At 40.0% G+C, this 27,147-nt stretch overlaps 1 protein-coding gene across 8 annotated transcripts in view; it reads right to left on the bottom strand.

Annotated features, from left to right (window-relative positions):
- Nucleotides 1-1,668: 1,668 nt before the first annotated feature.
- Nucleotides 1,669-27,147, bottom strand: part of SUPT3H (SPT3 homolog, SAGA and STAGA complex component) — a 215,988-nt gene continuing 190,509 nt past the window's right edge. For 6 of the 8 annotated variants that reach the window (XM_083730706.1, XM_083730703.1, XM_083730704.1 and 3 more), the window contains one exon: nt 1,669-3,831. In XM_083730706.1, the coding sequence (XP_083586832.1) occupies nt 3,790-3,831 (42 nt within the window). In that variant the 3' untranslated portion in view covers nt 1,669-3,789. The remainder of the gene's footprint in view (nt 3,832-27,147) is intronic. The other 2 variants (XM_083730702.1, XM_083730709.1) reach the window with 1 other exon arrangement.

Raw genomic sequence — 27,147 nt, 5'->3', positions numbered from 1 at the left:
GCTAGACAGGAAACGGTAAAATATTTTATGAGAACAGCACATGGCTGACGGCAGTTTTAATGCAAATTTGGTCCCATTCTGAAAAATGCCAGAAAAGAATTTTTTCCACAACAATCCCGCTTTGACCCCCAAAGCACACTCTACCGCTTCCAAACCATGTAAGCCCGAGAGCCTCCTAGGAAGTAACATAAACTGGCTGGCTGACCGAAATGAAGGCAATAGGAAGAAAACTAGCAAGCTACACCATTAAAGGGAAGATCTCTTTAGAACCCGGAGTAGCTTCTCTTCTAATAAAACTCTTTTAAGATACCTGAAGTCCTGACACACTAATGAATAACAGCTTCACCTAAGCATGTTTGGATCCCACTTGCTTCAAACATGCAACTTTCATGCCTTATGCAGCAAATCACCTGGAAGCTTTTAAATGATGCTCACATTTCTGCACATCCCACCTTATCTCTAGGCTCATTCTGAAGGTTGCAGGCTTCCTAACAAGCACGTCCCACTCTGTGCATTCTCCGACAGTACACTGATGTAGGGGGTTGTATACATTCAATCACTGAACCACATTTATTGTACTTGGGTGCAGATCCCATTGAATTCAACATGCTTAACTTCTGAGTTGAGATAATAAGGTTGCACTGTGTCACAATGCCTCTCCATACTACTATGTGCATCTACAATAAGGAATCAATGTCATCTACAAACCAAGTATATAAGCACAAGCCAATAATATAGGATACTTGATCCTCAGTGAATTATTTTGCATTGCTTTTTTTGAATACAACGTCCTTCTTGAAGACTTGGTTCTGCTGTTTATTCCTTCTGAACAGATTTCAACACAGCCTTTGGCATATTCTATTGGCTGAGCTCAGTGGGCTGGACTACACCTAAATAGGCTGAAATGTGGCTGATTATTACAAAGTAGGGTGAGCAACATCACCTCAAAGCTTATCTCATGACTGTGAATGGCACCTTCACCCTAAATGAAGCTTAGGATGCAAGCTAAAAGGGATGTGATCAAAAGAATAGGACTATCAGGAAGTATAGGAAAAGGAAAAACTTGAAAGAATGCTGTATTCACCCATTATGCGAATAATACAGGCTGGTCCAAGAAAGTGAGACAAAGTGTAGCTTGTTTTCCTTATAATTCTTGCTTCTTGGCTTCCTTATAATTTTTGCTTCTTGGAGAAGAGAAAGGTTATTATATGGGTTTCTTGAACAAACCTAGATTTTATAAATAATTGCCTGTCAGACTGTTCAAGACAGACAAATATACAGCAGACCAACAAAAACATGATCTGTCATATTTCTAAGAGAAATATATGTTGATTTTTCATTCTCTGGGGCTGTAAGTGTACCAGTAAGAAAGACATGCCAGTGCTTTTTCTGCTGATGCACTTTTTTAAAAACAAATGTAAAATCTGGGAAAGATACAGCTACAGAAGGAATTTTTATTCCAGTATTCTTGGCCCAAAATGTTTTCATTTGCTTATATGCCTGCAGATCGAAACCAAATACAATAAATGCTGGTGTCCTTTTAAATAGTCTGGATGTTTACAGCAAGCATATAATTTTCCATCATTATGGACGCCAAGAAAAATAAGAAATCATGATAAAAAGAAAAGTTTAATCATACATTTCAGCAAGCATAGACGGAACATCAGAAATGTTTCTTCTTCTTTATTGTACATATTATTTTTAGTTCTTTAACATGCAGATTAGTTCCAGGGAAATGACATGGATTTTTTTAAAATTACAACTCTGCCAGTTCGTACAGTAGAATACAATTCACAAGAATAGCCAGTTTTGAAAACTGTCCAGTGATAAGGTTGGTATATATAATAAATCATTCCTTTAGTTGATTGTGAATGTCCTCTGTTTGCAATCTTTCTCAGTCCTTTGATTAAGTTTGCTGCAGCAGCGCTTGCCAATGGGTTGATATTGGAGAGTTTAAGTCAAACATTCAATGCGCTTCCCATCCAAAACGATAACCAGAACAATTTTCACGTTCAGACCTCACTCCAGAATTTGTACTAGGTACTGCTATAGTCGTCATGAAGACCACAGATTTACTGTATGAATGTACAGACAAATTAGCAGATAGTGAACTCATGAATTCCATTTAGTTGGCTCTAACACACTTGCTGCTCAATAGACATAGAGCTTAATACATTTCACTGAAAAAAATACTGAAAACACAAATGGGACATTTGAGGCAAAGTAAGCCTAGTAAGATTGATTGCTTTCAGCAATGTCATTCCTTAAGAAACCTTAAATCTTAATATTGATTTTTGAAGGTCACTGTGACTTGGCCTTGTTTACCTCAAATAGAAGAGCCTTCCATTTGACCCCTGCCATGGTCCTAGGCACTGCTTTTTTCAGGGGGGCTGCAGGGGTACGCATACACCTAAACATTTTGTGACTCTAAATTTGGCCTCATTGAGGGGCAGTATTTCAATACAAGTAGGAAAATGAGAGTACCTCTAAACATTTATTTTTTTAAGCAGAAATGGCACACACCAAAGTGTCCCTGGCACATCGTTTTGAGCTCTTTAACATGGAATGTGCATGGGAAGCTCCACATGTTCCCTGGCAATCTGCATTCCATAGCTGGATGAGAAGAAGGAGGCAGTCCCCACTGGAATACGAAGTCACTAAAATCATTCTACTAGGTTGTGCAAGCTTTCCCTCAAGTGTCTGAAGAACTTCCATTATCTTATTCTTAGCAGTGAAGCATAGTTCCCCCCTCTATTATTCTGTATTAAAACTGTATGCACATTTCACTCTTGCAACTGAAAATGTGTTCTAAAAGTGTGACAGAGCAAGTACCTGCTTTTCAAGAAGTCCACTCCCTGTGTCTATGCATGACTCGCCACTCTGAGTGTGTGTCCTGATTGAAGGAGCCTCACCTTAGAGACATAATGGGCTGCCTTCTCTGATGGTGGAAAACTAGGCAGCATTTCTGCACCAGGAATGCTGATAAATGCTTCAATTACACCTGATACAGTGCTGCACCATAATTACTTTCGCCTAAGGACATCCATAGTGGGTGTGTGGTCTGACTTCGCAGGAGGCTTTATTTATTTAATAATAATTTTGTCATGCTACAACCGCAGTTCTCTCACAGTTTGGAAAAGACTGTTTTTCAAAAAACAAACAAGGTAAACCAGAATTATTATAATGATCACAGATGGAAGCTAAGATTGGTGAGTTCTTAGCTCAGCTTCAAGGTCACAGTAAGGACTTCCTGGCTCACAGCTCATGGGCATAACTGCTACAGTACCCCAGTTTTCAATGGACACTGAATGCTTAATTACTAGGAGTTTCTGCCCCCCCCCAAAATACTTTAACTGACACCCCTAAAAAAACCTTTTCCTAGCAAGAAGGAAAGAAAATAGAAAAGAAAGATCAGTGGCCGTTTAATGGACAAAAAATAAACCATATGCTGGCTTCTTTTTGCCCTGCTATGTAAAAGGATATATAATGATGAACTAAAATTAACAAAAGGGATACTGCATTCTCATCCACCTACACAACAGCCCAAACATCCTGCCATTAATTGCCTAAATGTTCCATTTAGGAAAGAAGAGTAACAATGGGTGGGGGCTGAAAAAAGAGACCGTCAGCCAGTTGATAGTCACAACAAACCAGCCCACTCACCAGCAGACACATGCTGGCTGGAACTTTTATTTATTTACTCCCCCCCCCCCCCGAAGGGTGTCATGCGGGGAGGGGAAATCACCTTAATAGAACATGGTCTTTCCTGTTGCTGTAGCCACATCCATATTAGCAAGCAAGAAAAGTCATCCCATTTCTGCGGTAGGCGCTCTGTCAAAGAAAGAAAATCTGTAATGAATTATCACATCAACTTAAACAAGGAAAAGAGGCAGAGAGCAGAGCAAGGCTTTCTTCCTGTTTTGTAGACCATTCTGGCTGCAATCTAACAGCAAGCATTAGAATGCTTCCACAATATTTCTGGTGAGGAAGCATTAAGCAACCACTTTTTCTATTAAAAGCTCAGTGTGGTTCACAAGTGGTTAGTGATACTATTCCAGGACATGTGCAAAAATATGACATCCTGTTTTGTTAATTACCCAATACATGGGGGTCAGAATGACTATTATTGTAGTTTTTCTATCCTTTATAAATCCATGCAATCTCTTCACTCCAGGAGACTCTCCTTGACAGAGACTTCATGGGAACTAATCCTAGTCTCCTAGATTCAAATCCATCCACCTTGGTTTTCATATTTTTAATATTGTTCACACTCAGAATAGATAAGCTGTATGTTGAAGACTGGTATATTTAAAGATTTCTACACCAACTTTCAACAAGGTCCTCTAAGGCAGCTTACAAAACCAATTAAAAACATACAAAAGCATCAACAATGGTTAAAAAAAGTTGGATAAAAATCAAATGAGCAGATCAAAAAGTCATTTGATGTTAAAAGGTTGGGGAAATGGGACAGACTATCTGCTGCCTTAAAGCTAGCAAAAGAGTTGACTGGATTTGCTAGAGGAAGGAAGTACACAATTTAATCACCATCTCAAATACGATTGTGGCCACCTTTTTGCAGCAGCTAGCTCTAAAGGCAACACAAACAGAGATGATTGTTTTAGTTGACAGACTGGCTCATTTGGTCCCTGACCTCTGGTGGCTTTGCAGGTTAAAGCCATCACTTTGAATTTTGCTCAGAAACAATCTGGAAGGCAATGAAGGTCTTTGAGCAAAGGTGAAACAGGTTCCCCACTGTGAGTCCCAGTTTACAACATTTTGGACCAAGTGAAGTTTCAAAGCACTTTTTGGAGGCAGTCCCAACCAAAGATAGCCATTGATCTCTAAGGGCAGTGCAACACCAGCCAATACGGGTTGACTACCACTTCCATGTCAAACAGCCTGCCAACCAAGAGTAGGACTTAGCTTCCATTTATGAGCCTCCATTCAATTCTTTACTGATTCTGCACACTAACATTCACTGATTCATCTGAACAGAATGAATGGGGCATATTGATGAATCTTTACCCCAGTGGCACATCTGCGCAGCTTTTCATAGATCCTGAATAACAAGGGACAAAACAGAGCTCTACAGCATAAATGCTGCTGGGTCCTCCCTCTCTGAGAGGCACCTGCCACTTCCAAGACAACCTGTCCATACGCTCTTCAACACATCACCCAAGGAAGACAAGGGTCGAACACTCTGGAAGTAGCTGGGATTTCTGCATTTCTCTGTTCTGATCTCCAGACTGAAACAACTGGCCTGAGTCACTAATGATGAGGGGATGGAAGGCTCAGGGTTTGTTTGTTTTTTGAAATGTATTTATTTATTTATTTATTTAGGGGATTTGTATATCACCCTTCAAAAATGTTTTCAGGGCATTTACTGAAATATAAAAATGTAACAAAATATAAAAGCACACAATCATAATCCAATGACAAAATAGCTATTGCAAAGCACTGGGATAATAAAATAAAGGTTTTGGCTGGTGCAAACTCAACATTGTGGGCACTAGGAAAGTCTCTTTGGGGTGAGAGCACCAAAGGGTTTTGAATATTGACTGTGAGTCCTGGAAGACCAGCTGCCTGCCTTGTTGGTTTTTTTCTACCTGGCCTGGGATGGCACTGCCTGGACTGACTCCAGCTACAAAAGCTGAGGCTGCTGAACAGAATCTTGGGCTGGGATATTATTTAGGAGGGACTGTTGGGGTTATTGGTCTCTACAGTCACAACAGGCACTGTAACTCTCCAACCCCTGAAGGAACACTCTTCCATTGTCTCCTGAGAGACGGATGCCAATCAATGGGTTTTTTTGTTGTTGTTGCTGTTGTTGATATTCATTTTTTTTGTATCTTTTTAAATCTTATTATATGTGTAGGGCACATTTTCTATTATTTTCCAAGGATGGGTAGAGAATGCATGTGTGAAGCTTCAGTATTCACTTTTTAAAAATGAAATTCTATGCACACTTACCTCGGAATAAGCCCTACAGAATTCTGTTGTAAGTGTATTAATTAATCACTACATGGCAAATAATATAAGCTTGAACATAAGAGCATTTTTTGAAGTAAATAGCAAGACAATGTCATAAAAATTAAGAGCCGAGAATGAAATAGTCAAACACAGGCCAGAACCTAAATGACTAAAAGAGATCCAATATACCACAAGAACCACAAGTCCAAGGATGCCATAGCTTTGCAGCCTGCCCAAGCTATTGGAGTTCACATTACAAATTTCATGCAAAATAACGTATTTTCCTTCTTGACCTTGAAATTTAAACAGTTTTATAACCACAGCAACAACCTTTAACACACAAATAAAACCTTTAAAGCTACTGTGCAGCCTATATTCAGATAAATGAACCTGAGAATAAACTTGGATTCAGATTAAAGTTAAACAGTTGAATTCTCCACAGTTTGGGGGATGAGATTTTGGCAGCCACACAAACACAAGTTGGATTCAGGTCATAAAGAATCCAGTCTACCCTACGCCCCCTTTAAAACCACATGCACAGCTTTATTGTGGCCCATAGATCCAAAATACACCATACAACAATAGCATCTATTAAGGTGTAACATTGGCCTTGCTAGCCAACAGAGGAGCTGAAGATGTTTGGAAGACAGCCTCAAAGCCATTCTGCTTTACTGTGCATCTCAGTCAGTTACAGCTTCAGTAGTTGCAAACCACACATTTACTCAGCAACAATCAACTTTAATAGAAATGTAATGACCTGGGCAGTGTGCAACCACCACTGAACAACAGATCACTTCTGGACTTTAAACATGAGCAGGTGTGACAAAGAACACACAAGTGAGAAGAGGAGGAGGTCAAAGTCAACATTTGCTGGGATCTATTTCTTGCCTTCTCTCCTAATCAGTGAGATTTTATCAAACAGTATATAAATTATATGAAATAAATTTTTATTAAATAAATAATATCACCTTATTCATGCAAGCCTTATTCATGAGCCTACGCTGGCTTACAGTGGGGAGGTGCAGGCTTGCAAACCCCACCTCCAACAATTCTGCCCATGCAGAGGTCCTCTTCATTCATAAGGTAGCAAGCACTTTCATAGCAATAAAAGGAGGCTGGGCTTAACCTAGCAATAGCTGGCAGCACACGTCAGGTCTGTACAACTTGTGCCCCAGGCTGAGCCATGGCTGATGGCCCACTGGAGAACTCAAAAGCCACCGGGTTGCTTCTGCCTTTCTCTGCACGGTTGGTGGGCTACATTCACCTTGATGGGTCACAAATTGTTTAGATTTCATATTTGCTTTCAATGCACATGGAAGCAGATCAAGTGCAAGTGAGTGTAGATTTGGGAGTCATCTCAAAGTGGATCTAACCTATTATATTCTGATTGCAAACATACCACTAGGATTGGGAATTAATATCAGAAGAGTCAACACAAGGGGGCGTGTTACCTAATAGGGATATGCACAATCACAGAATACCTTCATCATACTCATATTCATTTCTCTGTAACAATTAATGACATTCTCATTATTTGTTTATCTAAATGATCTACGTCACCCCACTGATATTGTATTGACTCTTAAGGCAAGCATAGCATAATTTTGCTTCCTAGTCGTTCTTCAATTCCCTTTTATGACACTGCATCAAAAAGCCTTTAACAAATTGCTTTTCCCACTTCCTGGAATTTGTCTGATATCATCATGAAGAAGAAAGAAAAGAAGGTGAAAGAATGAAGGCATCTGCTCCAGTAAAAACTTGAGGTGTGGGAATAGTCAAACGTTTGCCAAAAGGAGAAAGAAGAAAATTGGTATGGAGTGGACTATCATTGTAAGTTTCTCAGAGGCTACTGTAAACAATGGTGAGGGAAGCTTAAAAAAATGAAACTAAAACAATACTTGGCAGTCACTTTTGTAAAACAAACATACTTATGCAAAGTTCTTCCCATCACTGCCACAAACTTTAATAGACTTATTTTTTCAGAGTAAGAGAGAAGTTCTGGAAATAAAGTTAGGCTGGAAGCCTGAAGGGAGAGAAGCAGAGAAAGAACGCAAACTGTAAAGTTGGATTTTGTTTAAGGATCAGGTCAGAGCATAAAAACATGTAGCCTACTAACATTAAGACCTCCCACAGAGTATTACTGAAGATTATTAGTACAGTATGTAGTGGCCCGATTAGACCCTGCACTAAATAGGGCTGCATACAGCAAGTTTCATTTAGCTTACAAACATTTATTTGGAGTTTTCTGCTCTGGCCAGGGCCAGACAAATGAGTCTGTGTCCTAGATTATTGTTATTCCTGACAGACTCTGTTGAGTATTTTAAGGCAAATTGCTTGGAAGAGAAACAGTGTGGTTCAGAAAGCTGAGCTGGGTGGGAGGGGGTGGGTTGAAAGAGCCAGAAGATGATGGGATTTAATATTAACTGCACTGCATTACTTGCTGTGTGGCCTCCGAAAGACCATTCACCCTTTATGGCGTTTCAGTTTCCCTGTCTTTAAAATAGGAATACTATTACTTCCCAAGAGTGTTTCGATGGATTACAAGGCGAATGTTTGTTTAATGCTTTCAAAATATAGCATGTCGTATAATTATTATTTGCATTAGGCCATTTCTCCCCATTGTTTCTTATGGCTAGATACCAGGATTACTGAAGTGGATGTTGAAATAGGCAGCTACTGGACTCCAGACAGGAGTGGAATTTTCATGTAAGCGACTGAAAAAAGTTTGGAGAAAAATAGATATATTCCATTAGATGCTGCAGCTACTGGCTACTCAGGCAACGATTCCTCTTTTTAATATTATGACAGGATAAACACCTATATATTGAAGCAAGCACATATAATTTCCTATCTCACGTATGTTCTATGAAAGCTGTGTCCACATTATCGCATCTACTTTTTTCCTTCACATTTGATAAACCTTGTTTGTTGGGAAAGTAACTCATCCAGTCCTAAGCTTTTCTTGGGCCCCGTGGCCCTTGAGGGGCAGAGTCTTTGGGTGTGTCTCCTTCTTTTACTGCTCAGGCTCATTAATGCCCCATGTGCTCAGTTTCCACTGAAGCTCTTGTTCACCAGAGCAGTGGGAGGTAAGAGGAGTTAAGGTAAGGCACCAGGGGTTGCCAGTGGCGGAGATGGGAAGAAATAAAAACCAAAAGAAATATACTATTTCAATCAAAGTCTAAAATTTGTAGAAGTGGTTTTGGTCTCGATATAGAAAAAATATTTATCCAAGAAACTCCTACTCGGGTGCGAACATCCTACTTCTAGTGGGATTTTGTTTGGCAAAGTCCTGGGCAAGAGTGGAAGCTAATACAGAACATGTCTATAAACAAATATATTTATTTAGCACAGATTGACACATTTGCTGGAGTATTTCAGTGATTATGAAGTGTAAACTATTTCCTAGAGTGGTTTCCTTTTGTGATTCTGCTAATTTATTCAATCCACCCCATTCTTTATGCAGTGAGCATTCGGAGCTATTTTAACCACTCTGATTGAAATGTGTGTTGGAGGCACATATGTGCCGGCATTCAAAATGGTCTTGTCATTTTTACTCCCAGAATAGAGGAAAGAGACTTGTACCCCACCCCTCACCTCTGCCAGGTGAACATGTGCTGAAATGTGATGAGCAGCGATAGGATGCAAGAATTGTTTAAAACAACAAACTCGTGTGTTTTTTGCACACTTGATACTAGGAAGCAAAATAAAGCAAAAACCATCAAGACAGTGCAGTCAACATATTGTCAAATACATTAAATTCCAAAATGAGCACTTCTGTTAATATAATAACAGAATGTGATGAATCCCAAGAACAAGGATTTAAAGAAACATATTGCAGAACTAAATGAAAATCACATATTCCATGTATGTTTTGTAACATACGTCACTCTCAACCCTTCTACGAATCCTGCTGTCGCGAGCTGAAATCTGAGGTCTTGGTGTGTTCAGGACCAGAGAACAAAGCATCGCCACTACAACAGCAGCACCGATCTCGGCCAAGCTGCAGCTCCCTTTTTGCCTGTTGGCTTTTGATTGCAAAGCAGTTTGTGGTAACTCTTGAATGTCAAGCTCATATTTTTAGCCCTACAGTAGCTCTGAATTACCTTGGGTTTGTGGGTTTTAAAACAGACTTTTAACATTACTGATGTGGCATTTTGTTTTCAGTAATTGATATTAATTTTCAGGTTGCACTTCTGGTTTCAATCTGAGAAGCTCTCAGAGGACTGCAGCTGAAAGGTTCACAATAAAATGGTAAGGGATTGTTTTGTTTCCTTTTAGCTTTGGAAAAGTTTTAACTGCCATAGACTCTCCCAGTTTTGCTTGCATTAAATTTGCCCCTGCACAGTACAAAGCACTAAAGTCTGTCTGGCTGAAACAATTATTTGGGCATTTCTTTGAGTAGCCCATGTCTAGAATCTGGTGATAATCAACATTTCTGCAAGCTCAAGTTGATACATTGGACCTGTATTACACACTTTAAAGTGACTACGAAAACAGCCGTCATTTATTTATGAGGAGATCCTATGCCAACAGCAGATGCTTTCCATATGCAGAGCACAACGCCATTCTGCCACTCTCCATTGTTCTTACATGGTAGACTGTATCCAGAGATAGCCTAACTGGTCACGACAGCAGCCTCTGCTAATATTGCACAGCTTAGGACTCGCCAGTTATCCATAGCTTAGCAAGGAAGAAAATGCTCAGCATAGCCTTTTCCCTAGAGCCAAATCTTAAAAAATAAAAATATAAAAATCACAAGCTAAACAAACTGAAATGGCAAAAAAGGGTGTCTTTTTTGAGAATGTGTACGTAGACTTGGATTTTGAACCTGAACATGTTATATTTAAGATGTTCTTTTAGAACCAGGGTGAGCTCAAGAGCCAGAAGAAAAACACTTTTTCAGATCATTTACAAGACCCTGGGAGAAAGTTGCTAAATAAAACATTGCAAAAAACATAAACACTCCTGCCTGAAAAAAGTTACAATGGGAAATTGCAAAAGCTAAAGGAAATGGAAAATCTGCAACTTATAAATCAAATACCTGTGAATGAGAACTACAGTGGAATATGGAAAGATTACATTAAATTTCCGGTATTCACAGATCAATATCATATTTAAGATTACTGAATTTCACATTTTCTAACTCAGATTTTATCTTCTCTTAGGAACTATACAAATTATATATATAGAAGGACATCATCATCATCATCAACTTCTTAGAAAAATTATACTATATTCCGCATGAAACACATTTGAAAGCTACAGTTGTACAATGTTCCATCCTAAAACCACTTCCTTACAATTTAGACTATGTAAAAACTAACTGTTTTCAGGGAAGAATTTGGAGTTCCCTTATTGCTGCTGCTGCTGCTGCTGCTGGGATGGTGAGTATTATTATGTTGTGGTCTTATTGTCTGGGCAGCCCAGGATCCCTCCCCCCCCCCCACTGCCCAGCCTTCCATTTTGGACAGTGCACTTTGGTGCTGTTAACACAACAAAAACAATGTGAGTTACCAGCCTCTGCAGCTACAGGGGGTGCTGTGATTCTCCAGCAGTTTGACCTCACCCCCAGAAACAGACCCCATTGTCTCTCAAGATTCCAACAATGATATTCTTTATTAATTGCTTTACTTATAAAAATTATTCAAAGTGGCTTACAAACACATTAGAAATTCTAAAACCAATTACAATAAATACACTCACAAAACACATCTATACAAATAAAAGAGAGTTCTAGCAGATCCTGACCCATTAAAAGAGGCCATGAATACTTAAAAGCCTTCCAAACTAAGGGCCAAAAGGAATGTTTTTGCCTGGTTCCTAACCATAGACCTAGATTGCTCCAGGGGAGCCTCTCAACAAGTGGGAGTCACCAATGAAAAGGCCTGTTCTTGGGTTGCCACCTCCTGTGGATGTGACCTGTGGAGAAGGGCCACAGACTAGGATTGCAGGGCCTGAGCTGGTTCATGCGGGGAGAGGCAATTATGGAGGTACTATGGTCCTGAGCTGTTTAAGGCTTTATTGGTCAAAACCAGCACTTTTAATTGAACCCAGAAACTAATTGGTAGCCAGTGCAACTGAGCCAGGATTGGTGCCACAGCGCTTACAGAATCAGAAAGGATTTGATCATTCCCAGTCACTGCTGGGAAGCAAGACTTTTAATAGCTACAGCAAAAGGTATGAAAGTAAATAAGGTTCCACATTTTTTACTCTCTGGGGAAGAGTGTGGACAGTCCACTAGGAAAGTGAGTCTTAGATGGATCTGCTACTTTATGATTCATGTAGAACCTTTTTATTATACTTTGTATTTCTGAATGCCTGCTCAAACAGTTACAAGTTCAGATGAAGCTACGTTATTAATCTCAAGAAACCAAGACCTTTTTGCCCTGAATGAGAAAGAAAGAAAACTGTTAGTACTCAATCGTTCTTTGGTTCTGTGGAAGCCACAGAAACAGAAAGAGAATAAAGATGAATGTGAAAAAGGATTAAGTTTAAAAAACAGACAAAAACAAGTCACAATGTAAAGCAACCAATCAGTGAAAAAAGGATGCTTTTCTTGCTCTCTGGCTTTTAAATAGAATCGCAATATTCCAGCAGGCAAGACTAACCACTGTATCTTTAAGACAGATAGTCTCCTCTCAGGAAGACGACAAGCTAATTATAGTGTTCCTGCCAGAGGGAACTCACACATGCAAACCATTATGTAAAATATAAGGGGTTTTTTCTTCAAGAATGCTCAAGATCATTAGACATGGTTTTCTCAATGCTAGAAAATCAAGCCAAATATGAAAATAAACAGTTTCAAGTATATGCAACATAATTCCCTCAGTATTTATGGAAATATAGTAAAAAGAGTCCTGCAAAAATGTGGCTTGACATTTCATGATGTTCGGTTTTTTTCACCTCTGTTTTCAACATCTAACTTCTTGTACTATATCATTTCAAATTTAATTGTATTTCAGAAACAGAGAGAGGGTGGCTTTAGCTCTGGCCATTCAGTGGAGAACATGTCAGCCTAATTTCAGCTAACAAGCAGCAGGAAAGCAACAAACACTGATGAAAATGAAAGTCATTATAAATTACATTTAGAAAATAACGGCTCTGAGTGGGGGTGGGTAATGCTGGATGTATGGTACAGTGAAATAAACCTTTGCTAGGACTATCAGTGCACAGCACTGCTTTCCTTAATTTTTGCTGTTATTTAAAGGCCAAGGTGATGACCTAGTTAATTTAACAGCTAAGTACGCAAACTGATAAATTCCGCTATAAGATAAGGGCAATCTACCAGCAAACTTTTCATATGAACAGCTGTAGGAAAAAGGCATTTCAGCTCAATACATATGTTAAAGCTACGGAAAAATATTTTAATTGCAACTACCCTTTTCCTCAATTGCACCAGGATGCAAACGGCCCGTTTTGCTTTTGTGCAAGGCACCTAATCCTTTTTGACATTCCATCATCTTCCTCTGCTGTGGAAGACGGGTGTTCTGCCCACAAGGATAGTGCTGTAACCAGCAAGCAAACCCCTAAGCAGCACTGCCAAACCATTATTCATCCAAGCGCAGTAATAGTACGCTTGATGCTCAGGATGCCTTTGGTGAGAGGATCTAATCCAAAAGGAAATAACAGTCATCTTACTGAATTTATTTTCAGCTTCAGTTGGGAAAGGATTCAATATAATGTTTCATCTGATGTTGAATTTGCTACTTTAATCCCAAAGTGTGGGGAAATTGCAATCAATCTAAAATGCAAGGAATGTTATATAGAAGATTAAACTTTCTCATTCTGAGAATATTGGTGGCATTTTTATTTGACATGTGAAAAGCAACACTGAATGATGTTGTTAATACTAGATCTTATGTTCTAGAGCAGTAATGTAGCTAGGAAATGTTAAACCTCATACTTAATGGTCTTATTGTGGGTTTCCTTTAGATGGCACACAACTAACACCTCTTTTCTCCCCCTACCCAGCCCTTAAATGCTTTACAACTGTTTCTACATTCCTGATAAGTTGAAGCAAAAAGCAAAAACAAAACTGTTCCCCAATCCTGATTTATTCTCATTCTCTCTCTCTCTCTCTCTCTCTCTCTCTCTCTCTCTCTGCAGTTCTGCATCTTAAAGTCACACCGCCATCTTGAATACAGGATACAGAATAAAAGGAGGGTCCATGAGAGGTCTGGAGGGTGGCAACATGAGAACGGGCCTTTTCTGCAATAGCTCCCCATTTGTGGAATGCTCCCCCCAGGGAGGCTTGCCTGGCACAATCAGGGCAACACAAATGCAAACACAACATGCTGGCTAATAACTGGTAGCGGATATATAATTAATTACAATGTCATTCAAAATATACCAATATGCCACTTCAAAATAATGTATATATCATATAGTACATCTCACAAAATATACAAGTGACTGTAAGTTGTTGTATATATAGGAGTCAAATGAGGAGTCAAACAAGTCAATGAATGGCGAGGAATGCCAAGCCATCTCTCAAAGAAAGACGTCCTATAATTATCAATGAAAATTTTTCATACTAGTGGGAATCTTGCTATTGGATCAGTGCTCACTGATAAGTGGAGCTGCTGATCAGTGAGCTGCTATCCAGTGAGCACTGATCCACTAGCAAGATTCCCATTAGTATGAAAATGTTTCATTGATAATTATTCGCTGATGAAGACTTTATTCCGAAACAGTGAACTACTCCGGAAACACTGTCCTCTTGAGACTTCCTTTTAAGATTTCTGAGGGACGTCTTCCTTTGAGACTTTTATAGGACGTCTTCCTTTGAGAGACGGCTTGGCGTTCCTCGCCATTCATTGACTTGTTTGACTTCTCATTTGACGTGGCGTATTAGTATATTTTGAATGAAATTGTAATTAATTATATATCCACTACCAGTTATTAGCCGGCGTGTTGTGTTTGCATTTGTGTTGACTGTTACATTTTGCAAGACAGGGTTTTGTGTTTGGCATCATCAGGAGGCAGGTTGCACCAGACTTCCTGCACTGTCCTTACACGCATAAAATACACAAGTAAGCTTGTCTGGGCAAACAACTTTTTGGAGGTTTGCTGACCAAGCCTCCATGTGAGAATAGACAGTCTAGTGAACTCACGTACGTCAGAAGGCAGGGCTGCTGCTCTGATCCCACACATCCTGCTCAAGCACATTCACACACATGCTCTCAACATTTTTTTAAATAATAATCTTTATTGGTTTAAAATACAGACATAAACGATCATTTACAGCAGAAACAAAGAAAGAAAAGGAGGGGAAAAGAGTCAAGATAAAGAAAAGAGAAAAAACTGTATACAAAAAAAAACTACATCTTTTCAAATAACAATTAAATAAAAATTATGAATATAAAACTTCCAATCGTCCTCATTATACTATTTATGCTGTCATTGTTTTCTCACACAGCTTTATGTTATATCTTATTATTTTCATATAATCCGACAAAATATTTATTACATTTTTCACCTACAGGTATCGTTCTGCTAGTATGGTATTATTTGTACAGTATAGTCTTAAATATTCTCCATTCTCCATATACTTTCTGATTTAAAGTTCCTCTAACGCTTCCCGTCCGTTTTGCTACTTGCAAGTGTCTGCCACTCTGTTATCATTGGTGGTGTTTCACTTTTCCAGTTTCTCGCCACAAGTATTCTAGCTGTCGTAATTGCATACATGAACAATGGCCTTATATTCTTTTTAATTTCTGTTGGTAATACACCTAGTAGAAAAATCTCTGGGTTTTTTTAAAAGGTAAATTTAAATAATTTCTTGAATTCGTTGTAGATATTACTCCAAAATTCACAGATAACTACACAGGTCCACCACATGTGGTATTATGACCCTATATCTTTCTTACATCTCCAACAAGTTGGTGACCTGCCTTTGTACATTTTAGCAAGTTTTAGAGGAGTCTGGTGCCATCTGTATAGCATCTTCATGGTGTTTCCCCTAAGATTATAACATGCTGTTTATATAGATTATAACAATTTAATATCTACCCTCCACAATCTTTCCCATTGTTCCATATAGATATTGTACCCAAAGTTTTGCACCCACCTTACCATCAGTTTTAACTTGTTCCTCTGTTACTTCCCATTCTAAAAGGTAATCATAGATTCGTGAAATATATTTTCCTTTTTTATGGATTATAATTATTTCAAATTTGGATGCTTCTTTCGCAATACCTTCTTTCTTATCTATACCCAATTTTTGGTTTAACTGGAAATATTGTAGCCAATCCAACAGGTGGCTTTTAATTTCATCATATTTTTTCAAGTTGGCTTATCCTTGTCTACTTCTAATAGTATTCAATACGTAGGCCACTCTCCTTTCATATTTCTCTTTTTAAATGCTAAACCTTCAGCTGGTGATGTACTCCTACGGACATCACCTGCTCTGAACATGTGAAAAGGGCTCATGCAGTATTACAGCCAGGAAATCTTTAAAAACCTTGAAACAAAAGAGAATTTTCTCAACTAAACCAGGAGGCAGGAATAGTTGGAAATGTTACAATCAGGTATTTCTGGGTTTTAACTTCCATGTGATGACATAAAACTAAGGTGGAAAAAATAGTCTGGAGTTGAAAATGATTTAAATTTGCCAACTCCTAACTTTTCTGGGAGTTTGCCAGGCTTAATTTGGATGCTGGCATTTCAAAGTTTGCACAGCTCTAACTTTAACCTGCTGCAGCCTAAAAAAAAAAAAGGAACTGGTAATAGATGTGAAAATATTCCACATTAATTTAGCACAACTGGCAGTCTGTTTCCAAGAGAGCAAACCACAGAATCAGAATTTTTTTAAAAAATTGTTTCGCACCAAAAATGGGTGATGTGATGGTGATACTGTGACCCTCTGAGGAAAAATATCCATGAAATATTGGACAGGAAAGATATCCTACACCACAGATCAATAATGATTGCAAGAAGAAATAGAGCTGGTTTTTCAGAGTAGCGCTTTTAATTATTTGCACATCTCCACATTCAATAGGTTCCCCACACACCCTGTCTCTATAAATGTTCAGATGGAAAGCTCGAGCAATTGGAATAAATTATGTCCAAACTTCATCTGCGTTGTAGGGGTTTTTCAGTCAGAAGACTTACTGTTTACTATATATCCTGCCTACTGAAATATGCACTCTTTGTAGTGCAGCTTGAATGGTGAAAATGTGTAGTTAAGTAGTTAGTGCCTAAGAGACCCATAGAAGGACCTTGAAATAAATGAACATATTCTGATAAATGTGTTGATCAGGAATGCCAACAGGCCTCTCAGGACTCAGGGCAGAAAATCAGTTTTATTCAGTAAAAATGGTCTTTTTGTCCTAAATGAAAAGCAAGCAGAAATGTAGAGCATTTATCATCATAACTACTTTTAAGCCCCATGCCAACTAAAAAGGTGCTCTTATTAAGGCATGGCTCTGTATAGAAAAGTGCAATAACTTGCCTTCTCCCTGCCTCCCCAGCCCACACAATTGTGCCATTACAATGAACTGAGTGTTTGATGGCATTCATTCTCTGTTTGAGGTGACTAGTCAGAACATCACTTGATTCAGGCTTCCCCTCCTCCCAACCTGCGTTCTTCTCAGGTGCAACGTCCTCCATCCTCCGTCCGCTGAAGAGAGAGTTGTGTGGAGAGACAGTAGGAGAGAGAGAACTTGGGAGCAGGAAAAAAGGGGGGATTTAAAGGTTTTGAAAAGGTGCTCCCCACTTTCTATGATTTCACTTATGCATGCAGGGGTCTGGAGCAGAACCTCTGTGTAAATGGGGACCGGGTGGGGGGAACACGCCTGTAGATTTTAGATTACTTTTAGGCTTCTGAATGGACACCAATGTGCTTTATTTCTATGCTGTTTAAAATACAAATACACACAAGGTGCACACACACAGCCCAATATCTCATATATATTGAAGGTTCTGAATTCTTCTGTGGCCATGCAGGGACCTCTTAGAAGGGAATCACACCAGCGTTTTCTACACAGAGAGAAGACCACACAAACAGTAAACTCAGTATTTTCATGCTTCTCCAAAGTTACCTGACTCCTGTGGTTGTTGCACCATAATTTAACAACACTCATCTCATGACCAGAGACTACACAACACACTCTTCATTTAGTCAGAGCTGTCACTTTGTAAACTTTTAAGTTACCTCCACACAAGCAGGCAGTCATGTGATTACATTCAAGCACTTTGGTACTAGACCACGAACAATGTCTACTCACCCAACAACGCAAAAATATTGCAAAGGGACTGGATATTTTCCAACTATGTATAAGACCAGTTATTGGAAGACTGCAAAGATCATAAGATGGGTAAAAATGCCACACTAATCCAGGACAAATAGTGAAAGATTGCAAGAAATACATACACACACACACACACACACACACACACACTCCCTTTCCTATCAAGCTGATGAACATAGGTTGTTGCTGCTGTTGCTGGGAGCCCTGTCTTATGCATGGTAATCATTTACTCACAAATGCCTTATTCATTTCAGAGAAGCGATCCCAAGTGAATCTGTTCTTTCCATGAAAGTAGGCTGGGGAAATTACAGGTACAATATGTGCACTGCACTGCAGGCAGCGTTATGACGTTCTGAATTTTATGTAGCAAGTGTTTTCTACCAGGTTCAAAATATCTATTTACTACTATAATAACAATAGCTACTACTACTACTACTACTACTACTACTACTTGATTATGAGTCCCACTCTTCCACTAAAAATACCAAAAGCAGCATACTTAATCGTTATTCCATACAATATGAACAGTAAAAAGTTTTAGATATAGGTAGGTAGCCGTGTTGGTCTGCCATAGTTGAAACAAGATTAAAAAAATCCTTCCAGTAGCATCTTAGAGACCAATAACAAACTTAGTTGGTCTCTAAGGTACTACTGGAAGGAATTTTTTAATTTTGTTTCAGTAAAAAGTTTGAAATACTTAAAATTTCATTTGGGGCACCCAGGGCAATGTCTTTGCTAGCAACATGCTTGTTGTGACACCAGGAGGGGTGAGGTCACTGGTTCCTCCCCTCAGGGCACCATCTACTAAGGACCAAACTTGTTTCTATCTGCATCAGGGGTCGGCAACCTAAGGCCCATGGGCCACAAGTGGCCCACGGGGGTCGTTTAACCGGCCCATGAGCCGCCTGCTCAGCGAGTCCCTGCATGCTACGCTAAACCGGCGCAGTGCAGCACGGGGATTCACTTCCGTGGAGCCAGAAATGACGTCTGCGCATGCGCAGATGCCAAAAATTGCGTCTGCGCAGACGCTGGAAATCACGGGCACGGGTGCCCATGCGCACGCACAATCTGGTCCACAGAGGGATCTCTGCTGGAGTGATCTGGCCCAGGCAAGGTAATCCTTGTCACCCCCTGATCTGCACAGCCCCATCCCAGGGCTCCGACCAAATTTTTTAAAAGCTAGAACTAAGCTGAAATTTAATTACCGGTAGGTGAGCATTTTGACCTCTGCCTTCATCAGTAAAAAGCTGGAGCTTGAACCAAGTATTGGGAGCCAGGGTGGCAGCTTCAACACTATGAAGGATGGAAGGAGAGAGTTCCTACGTGCTGTAAGAAGTTTAGCTAAAAGTTTAAATATTATCCTCCAAGTTAAGGCCAAAATAAGTAAATCCAATTGTGCATGGGTAGGAGGGAATACATGTTTGGGCTAGAGAGAAGCAGAAAGAGGAAAATATTATGAAACAGCATTCCAAATTATTCATCATGAGAACACATCTAGAAAGTAACCTTGAAGTTGACAGTGTGTGGGTGACTATTTACCACGTTCCTCTGCGTAAATGTTTGTTATGAACATTCTATCTCAAAAGTTATTTTAAGAAATCAGCCTCAACAAGGAATGAGTCATAAGATACCTTATCACAGGATAAAGGAGCAACAGAACTTACGAGCACCAGTGTAGGATCTATGAAACCCCTCCAGGGGAAAACACTTCATAACCTTTCAAAATATTTTTGCGCAAAACTGTCCTTTCTCAGATACACAAACATTTACAAGATTGCTTTTTGGTTGTTGTTTTTTAAACCTCACTAGTAGCCCTTGATCATCAAGGTCGTGAAACTGTTTTATGTGCAAAGAATGGTAATATAATATGGCACATGACATTTCAGAACAAACACAACTCCTGACTTGTATATTATCTCTGGGATGTTTGGGTTGTTAGGGGAGGGATAGTACTTCTGGTTCTCCTTCTGGGGTAGTTTGTTCACCTTTGGTCCCCACCCTGCACTCAGCTCTCATTTGTGGCTCCTAGAAGCTGTCAACCCTGGAAAATGGCTTTGATTGCCTGGCTAAACCAGATGTGGGTTTCTGATGGGTCTCCAACTCTCAGTGAGTTAGGGATTCAGCAGATTGAGTGGATGCGACCAATAGTGGATCCAATGGTCAAGGTGGTGGTTTCTGCATGTGTTGTAGAGAGGAACGAGAGGAAGACAATGATCCTAAACCTCTGCTGCTCAAAAGGCTATACTCCTTTTCAGAAACGCTTTGGGAGTAAACCCTGAGGAACAATAGGCACCCGCTGCTTTGCAGGACATCTTTGGGAGAAGAAAAGGCTAAGGAATAAACCCTACACAAATCCGGTGTGGAGTCCCTAAGATGGTTGGATGGCGCCTTGTACGCTTCCTTCCAGCAACTCCTGCAGCCAAGCTGGGGCCAAGTATATTGCTCTGCTTTCCTTTGGACCCCTTCAGCGAGGCCGAGAGGGGGTCTGGTAGTCTGGGCAGCCCAGGAGCGCCACACACACTGTCCGGGCTTGCGTCCTGGGGAGCTCCCTTAGGTCTCTGCAACTACAGCAGGCTCTGTGATTCTTTTTTCCTTTCTCCTCCTGTGATGAGGCTGCATTTTAATGTTTTAATGTTGTATTTTAATCTTGTTTTTAAGTTGTATTCATTCAACTCGTTTTTATTATTGGTTGTTAGCCGCCCTGAGCCCGGCCTTGGCTGGGGAGGGCGGGGTATAAATAAAATTTATTATTACTATCTTTATACTCTCCAGTGGTTTGACATTACCCTCAGAGGAACATATATTTGTGTTTTTATATTGTAAACTGCCTTGTGATCTTCAAATGAAGGGCAGTATAGAAAACAAGAAAACAAACAAACAAACAAACAAACAAACAACTACATACATGGATAATGTTTATCTTTATATGTGCCTGTGGGAATATGTGGGTGGATAATGAGACATGAACAAATTTGATACTGCAAATGCTTCCATTACATTGGACCCAGACATCCCCACAGCTGCATATTTAATACCCATATTTCCATAGCTGCTTAATAATAAAATATATTAGTTTTCCAAATTACCCATTTATGACCTGATTTTGAAGAATATTATGTATTTATTACTTTTAACATAGCCATGGGGGGGGATAAATATATAGAAAACAAGGAAGCAGCATAAGTAGCTCTGTCGGTTATTATTATTATTATTATTATTATTATTATTATTATTATTATCATTAAAAAGAGGTAATAAAAGAACATGTTTTGTAACATTTTATAACAAAGTAAAGTAAAAATTTATATTAAGTTTCCTTGGCTCTTTTTATTTTAGTTTTCCATTGTGCCAAGATGTGGTAATTATTGGGCAATTACAACTCAGTTGTAATACTTGGAAATGGGACAATAACATTCAAAACTTGATTTTTCTTTCTCCTCATTTAAATTAACTCAAATTGTTTTGTTCACAACATACAAACAGCAGGATACAAACTGTGCACTGTGTCCACAGCGGCTTTTCAGTGGGTATGATTACAGCTCACATACAACAAACTCACAATGGATGCAGGCACTATAATTATAAGGGTGTAAATCTTCAAACCTAGTTTATTTTTTCCATAAATATTATCTATTTTTCTTCACTTTTCTGCATTTTAATATAGGCAATCACTGCAGCTATTTATACTCCAAATATTTTGAGTATATTTAATAGTCATCTCAAGCAAATATTTTCACAGCTGTACAGCAATATAAAAGGGGGGAAGCCACAAAAATGTGTATCAGCACTTCTCCAAGCTGAAGGATGGGGTTAAAAACTGTGACAACTGCTTATATAACACAGAAACCAACACAAATGCATTTTTCTTTAGGTAAGGCAGCAGAACTAAAGAATCACAGCAACTATCAGGCATTGTGAAAAATGCCGGTTGTCTCCATGCTGAGACCAGATGTGAATGATTGCTACAAATCTGTGGAATAAACGTGGTTCTTAAATCCTCTTATAATTCTGCAGCCACCAACTTTACTAAGTTTAAACTCTTTGGTACATAAACATCAATATGAACAGCAGGTGATGAGATGTAGAATTGATGAAAGTTAAAACAAATATATTTATAAAAATAATATAATAGAATATCTTGTTTACAAATTTTACGCACACACACATACAGAGAATATGTAAGACTAGAAGCTACTAATAGGTTTTAATAGTTTCTTGCATTTTATGGAAGCAGTTTATCCTTAACTAAACAAAAACTCATGCCCCAGTTTGCCTTTTCCTAACTCCAACACAGTAAGTTCTGTGAGAAAGTCCCATAAGTGAAGACACAAAGTTCTTCCTCTGGTCAGGGACTTATAAGAGGACTACAAGTTGCAGAGAGTCCCTCAGCTGCCACTCCTCTGTTGGGGACAGAGCTCTGCTCTTTCTCAGGCAGATTTGCTCAAGCTTCCCCTGAAGTCCTCTAGAGTCCGGATCTCACCAATGAGATGTCACCCAACTCTAGGTCTTCCAGGTTCCTCAGACCAACTACCTTCTGCTATCACTCTGGGCCGAAGGTGACCCTGAACTGCCACATGCTATGGTGACGGCCCTTTTATACAGTATCTCACTGATCGCCACAAGTATCTCCACACCTGCTAGTCAATTGGCCTACCAACGTTCAACAACTGGCCTACCAAGACTGGACCTTTTGAATCCTCCTTGGCAGTCAGTTTGATAGCTGACAGATCAAACTGAACTACTAAGGCTTATTTGTAGCAAACTTACACACTAGCAGTTATTTTTAAAGTGGGGATTATTTTTATATTGAAATAACATTTAAAATATTGTGCCTCACACTTTAGTGCTCCACATGCATAAATATATATAATGCAACAACATTTAAGGAGAAAGCTGGGAGAGAGTAGAAGCAAGCTTTCAAGGGTTAACAAGAACACTTGGGAACCTGCTTTGCCACTGCTTGAGGCTCAGGTGGCCTCGGTGGTGCAGAATGCCTTCCATCAGTTTCGGCTAGTGGCCCAGCTGCATCCCTATCTGGACAGGGGCAGCCTAACTTCTGTCATCTATGCTCTGGTGACCTCTAGGTTGGATTACTGCAATGCATTATATGTATGCCTCTCAAGACGGTTTGGAAACTTCAGCTGGTGCAGAATTCAGCAGCCAGGTTCCTCACTGGGGCAAGATGGCTTGAGCATATTGCACTGATCCTGGCCTAACTGCACTGGCTGCCAATTAGCTTCTGGGTCCAATTCAAGGGGCTGATTTTGACCTATAAAGCCTTTAACGGCTTAGGTCTCCAGTACCTCAAGGACTGCCTCTTTCCATGTAAAACAACCTGAACTCTGCAATCATCATCTGAGGCCCTCCTTCGTGTGCCTCCTCCTTGAGAGGTCCGGAGGGTGGCAACACGAGAAAGGGCCTTTGTGGTGCTTTCCTCAGGGAGGTTCGTCCAGCACCTTCATTATACATCCTTAAATGCCAAGCAAAAGTGTTCCCCTTCAACCAGGCTTTGGGCTGGTTCAATGGCTTTTTAAATGTCTTGGGGGGGGGGGAGTGTTACTGTTTTTGTCTTGTTTTGGTTTTAACTATTTATCCTGGGGGTTTTTTTATTGTGAACCACCCTGAGATCTTTGGATATAAATTTAAACAGTATATCAATTTAAATAGTAGTAGTAATAGTAGTAGTAGTAGTAGTAGTAGTAGTAATATTTGCTCCGAGTTGTGTCCGTAAGCCTGCCATTTCGGAGGTGGTCTGTTTTCTAACTTGGTTTTATCTGTATTGTTTCTGAGGGTGTTTAAGGTATTAGGGAAATACTGTACTGCAGTAAGAGAGGGTGCTGTTTGCCATTTTAATATTGGTTCAGGGACAATATGGGTGCTCTCCAGCTGCAATGGCATGATGTGAAAAAGTTCAAGCTCTTTAAAAATAAGCAAAATAGAGCTTAAGAATTAAGCAATTCAGGTGAATTGCTAATGCTGTCCTCTCAGTCTAGCGCTACAAATCTGACACACAAGGAATGCAGCTGGTGCTCTGACATACATGTGTTATGAAGGCCTGGACATCCTGAAAGGGACAGCCACCATTCACATACTGACCTGTTTTGCACAACACAATAAGCCAAACTATGGCTTACCAGGACTGGATTTACAGTCGCCCTTTTTACTGTTGCTCTGTGCTGAGCCAAGCCAAGGTTTAGCTCAGCGTGAACCCGTGTGAACCCCATTCAGTTCTTCCCTCACTAACCATGAGCAACCCTTGGCTCCAGCTCATGGATATTGAGGAAAGAGCTTAACCAAAAGCCCGGGTTCACACAACACACTGAGTCAAACCTTGGCTTAGCTCAGTCAAAACAGCTGCAAGCTCCTCTCTGGAATGCCACATATTTGTGTTCTCCTAGTAAGTTATACCCTATGGTTTAATATGTCATGCAAACCTGGTGAGTGTGTTGTCTTGATAGACAAGCACTCTTGACACATTTCATTATAAATGTGTCTCCCACTTTCTCAGTACTAAGCTTAAGAACTTTCTCATACGCAGGTGCTTACGTTTCTCCACAAATAAGATTTGGATTTTTTAATTTAATTTTTAAATAATGCTTAATTTACACAGTTGTATTCATGCATCCTACATCCTCTGTTAGTCTTACGTGGCATGAAAAAGAAGAAAGTGGAGACCTTGAGAAGAGATCATGAAGCAGTCAGCAGTCGGATTTATAAAGCAGCTAGGCTTAGTTTTTGCTGACCCATAGTGAGTGGGCATATGGCTGAACAGTTGAAAAAGCAGAAAACTCAAATGCAGTTATTTTGAAAACAATGAAGGGAGAAGGAAGAGGCACAGGGTCCTGTCACAGGAAGGGGATTAAATGGTTGCCTGCTGTCATTTTTTTATGGGTTCAAGCGTAGAATATCATCAAATATCCAGACTGTAAAGATACACACTGCTCCGTGAAAATTAGTTGTTTGCTTTCTAATTTCAGTAAGCCTATGCCAAAATCACTGGGCAGTATGAGTGATGTCCCTCTGCTCATGGACGGCTCCTTGTTCCATGTTTCTCCCTTTCGTCCTGAGTTCGAGCATCTTCAAAACCCATGACACTTTTGGTAAAAGCTGTTCTCCAATTGCAGCACTTGCAGGCCAGTGTTTTCCAGTTGTCAATGTTTATACTACCGTGTTTTTTGCTCTATAAGACACACTTTTCCCCTCCAAAAAGTAAGGGGAAATGTGTGTGCGTCTTATGGAGCGAATGCATGTGGGAGGCTCTTCTCAGAGCTCCCTTTAAAGAGCCACGTGGAGCGTGTGTGTATCCACCAGATGTTCTTTAGTTCTCTGGTTCTTCTTTGAACCTCAGCTTTAGCATTGGCATAGGTTTTATTCTTAGTGGCACAGTTTCTATCTCTTTGCCTTTTATTGTCAACAATGTGTTCAATCTCACAGTCATTCTAATCAAACCAGTCCTGGGGTTTCTTGGTTTGGTATCCAATAGTTTGTTCACAGGCTGCAATAATGGATGTTTTTAGCTTGGTCCAGTGTCCCTTGATGCTATCAGGGAATTCCAAAAGCAGATAGTCCTTAAGAGTCATTGGGAAGCAGTCCCGCTTAATAGGATCTTGAAGGGCTTGAGTGTTCATTTTGCGCCTTGGTTTCCTTCCTTGAACCCTGCATTGATGTATAATCCCGATAGCCATCATGGAGCGTATTAATCACAGCAGTCGTTGGCACTCATCATAGCTGTGGAAAGGAGCACATCACAGCAATCTTCAGCTCAGACAATTACATAGTCTAAGAGGTGCCAGTGGTTTGACCGAGGGTGCCTCCAATATGTGTTTTTTTTAATATTGAAAGAGTGTGTTTGTAATAACAAGGTTGTGCGCTGCACATATCGTCAAAAAGTAAGATTCCATTCTGGTTGCTATTGCCGATTCCTTCTTTCCCAATAGTCCCAGGCCACAGATCTGAATCTCACCCAACTCTTGCATTAAAATCACCCAGGAGGATAAAGTTATCCTCCTTGGGTGTCTCTGATAGGATGGTATCCAGCTGAGAGTAAAATTTTTATTTAATGTCTTCATCGGCATCCAGTGTTTGTGCATAAGCGCTCAGAATAGTAGCCTGTTGGTTTTTGGCAAGTTTTATTCAAAGGATTGAAAGTCACTCATTAATGCCGGTAGGGACTTCTGACAAGAGCTTCACAAGATCATTTTTAATAGCAAAGTCTACTCCATGTATTTGAACTTCTTGTTCAGGTAGACCTTTCCAGAATAATATGTAGCCTCCTTTTTCTTCCTTCAGTTGTCCCTCTCCTGCGTTTCAAGTCTCTTGAAGTGCTGCAATATCAGTGTTAAAACGGTGCAGCTCTCTTGCAATGATGGCAATTCTTGTTCAGGACGCTCATTATCTGTGTTATCCAACATAGTCCATATATTCCATGCTCCAAAGTTCATTTGTCTTTTATGACCGCTGGGTGGTGACCCCACTGGGCGCAGTAACCCAGTCAGGGAAAAGGGGAGGCAGACAATGTTTAGACCACCTTTTCTAGCCCCTCCCCCTTTTCGGAGTGAGCAGAGTGGATCCTAAAAAGGGCTGCTCAGTTGTGGATACAGCTGCTGAGCTGCCCAACTGCCTCATTCCTTGAGTCAGAATGACTGAATCTGTCTCCACTGCCCATGTGCTGGTTCACGACTAGGGGCTTCCATATTTCATGGTCCTGCCCCCGTTACCATTTGCCGACCGCCATGAGACTTTTTGGGGTTTGCGTTTGGGATGGGTTTTTGGAAGACGCCTGTGCATGAATTTGTTTTATGTGTGTAGATCAGTGCAGGCTAACCAGCGCACAGTCTTTGCAGTAAGGCTCTATTCCGAGGGCATGAGTATCACAATGACCAGTAGATTCTTATCCGCAGCAGCCTTCATCTGCCTTCACAGCCAT

The sequence above is a fragment of the Podarcis gaigeae genome, assembly GCF_964106915.1.
Source record: "Podarcis gaigeae genome assembly, chromosome: 3".
Lineage (NCBI taxonomy): Eukaryota > Metazoa > Chordata > Lepidosauria > Squamata > Lacertidae > Podarcis > Podarcis gaigeae.
The sequence above is the reverse complement of the archived record's forward strand: the minus strand, read 5'-3'. Positions and strand labels throughout refer to the sequence as shown.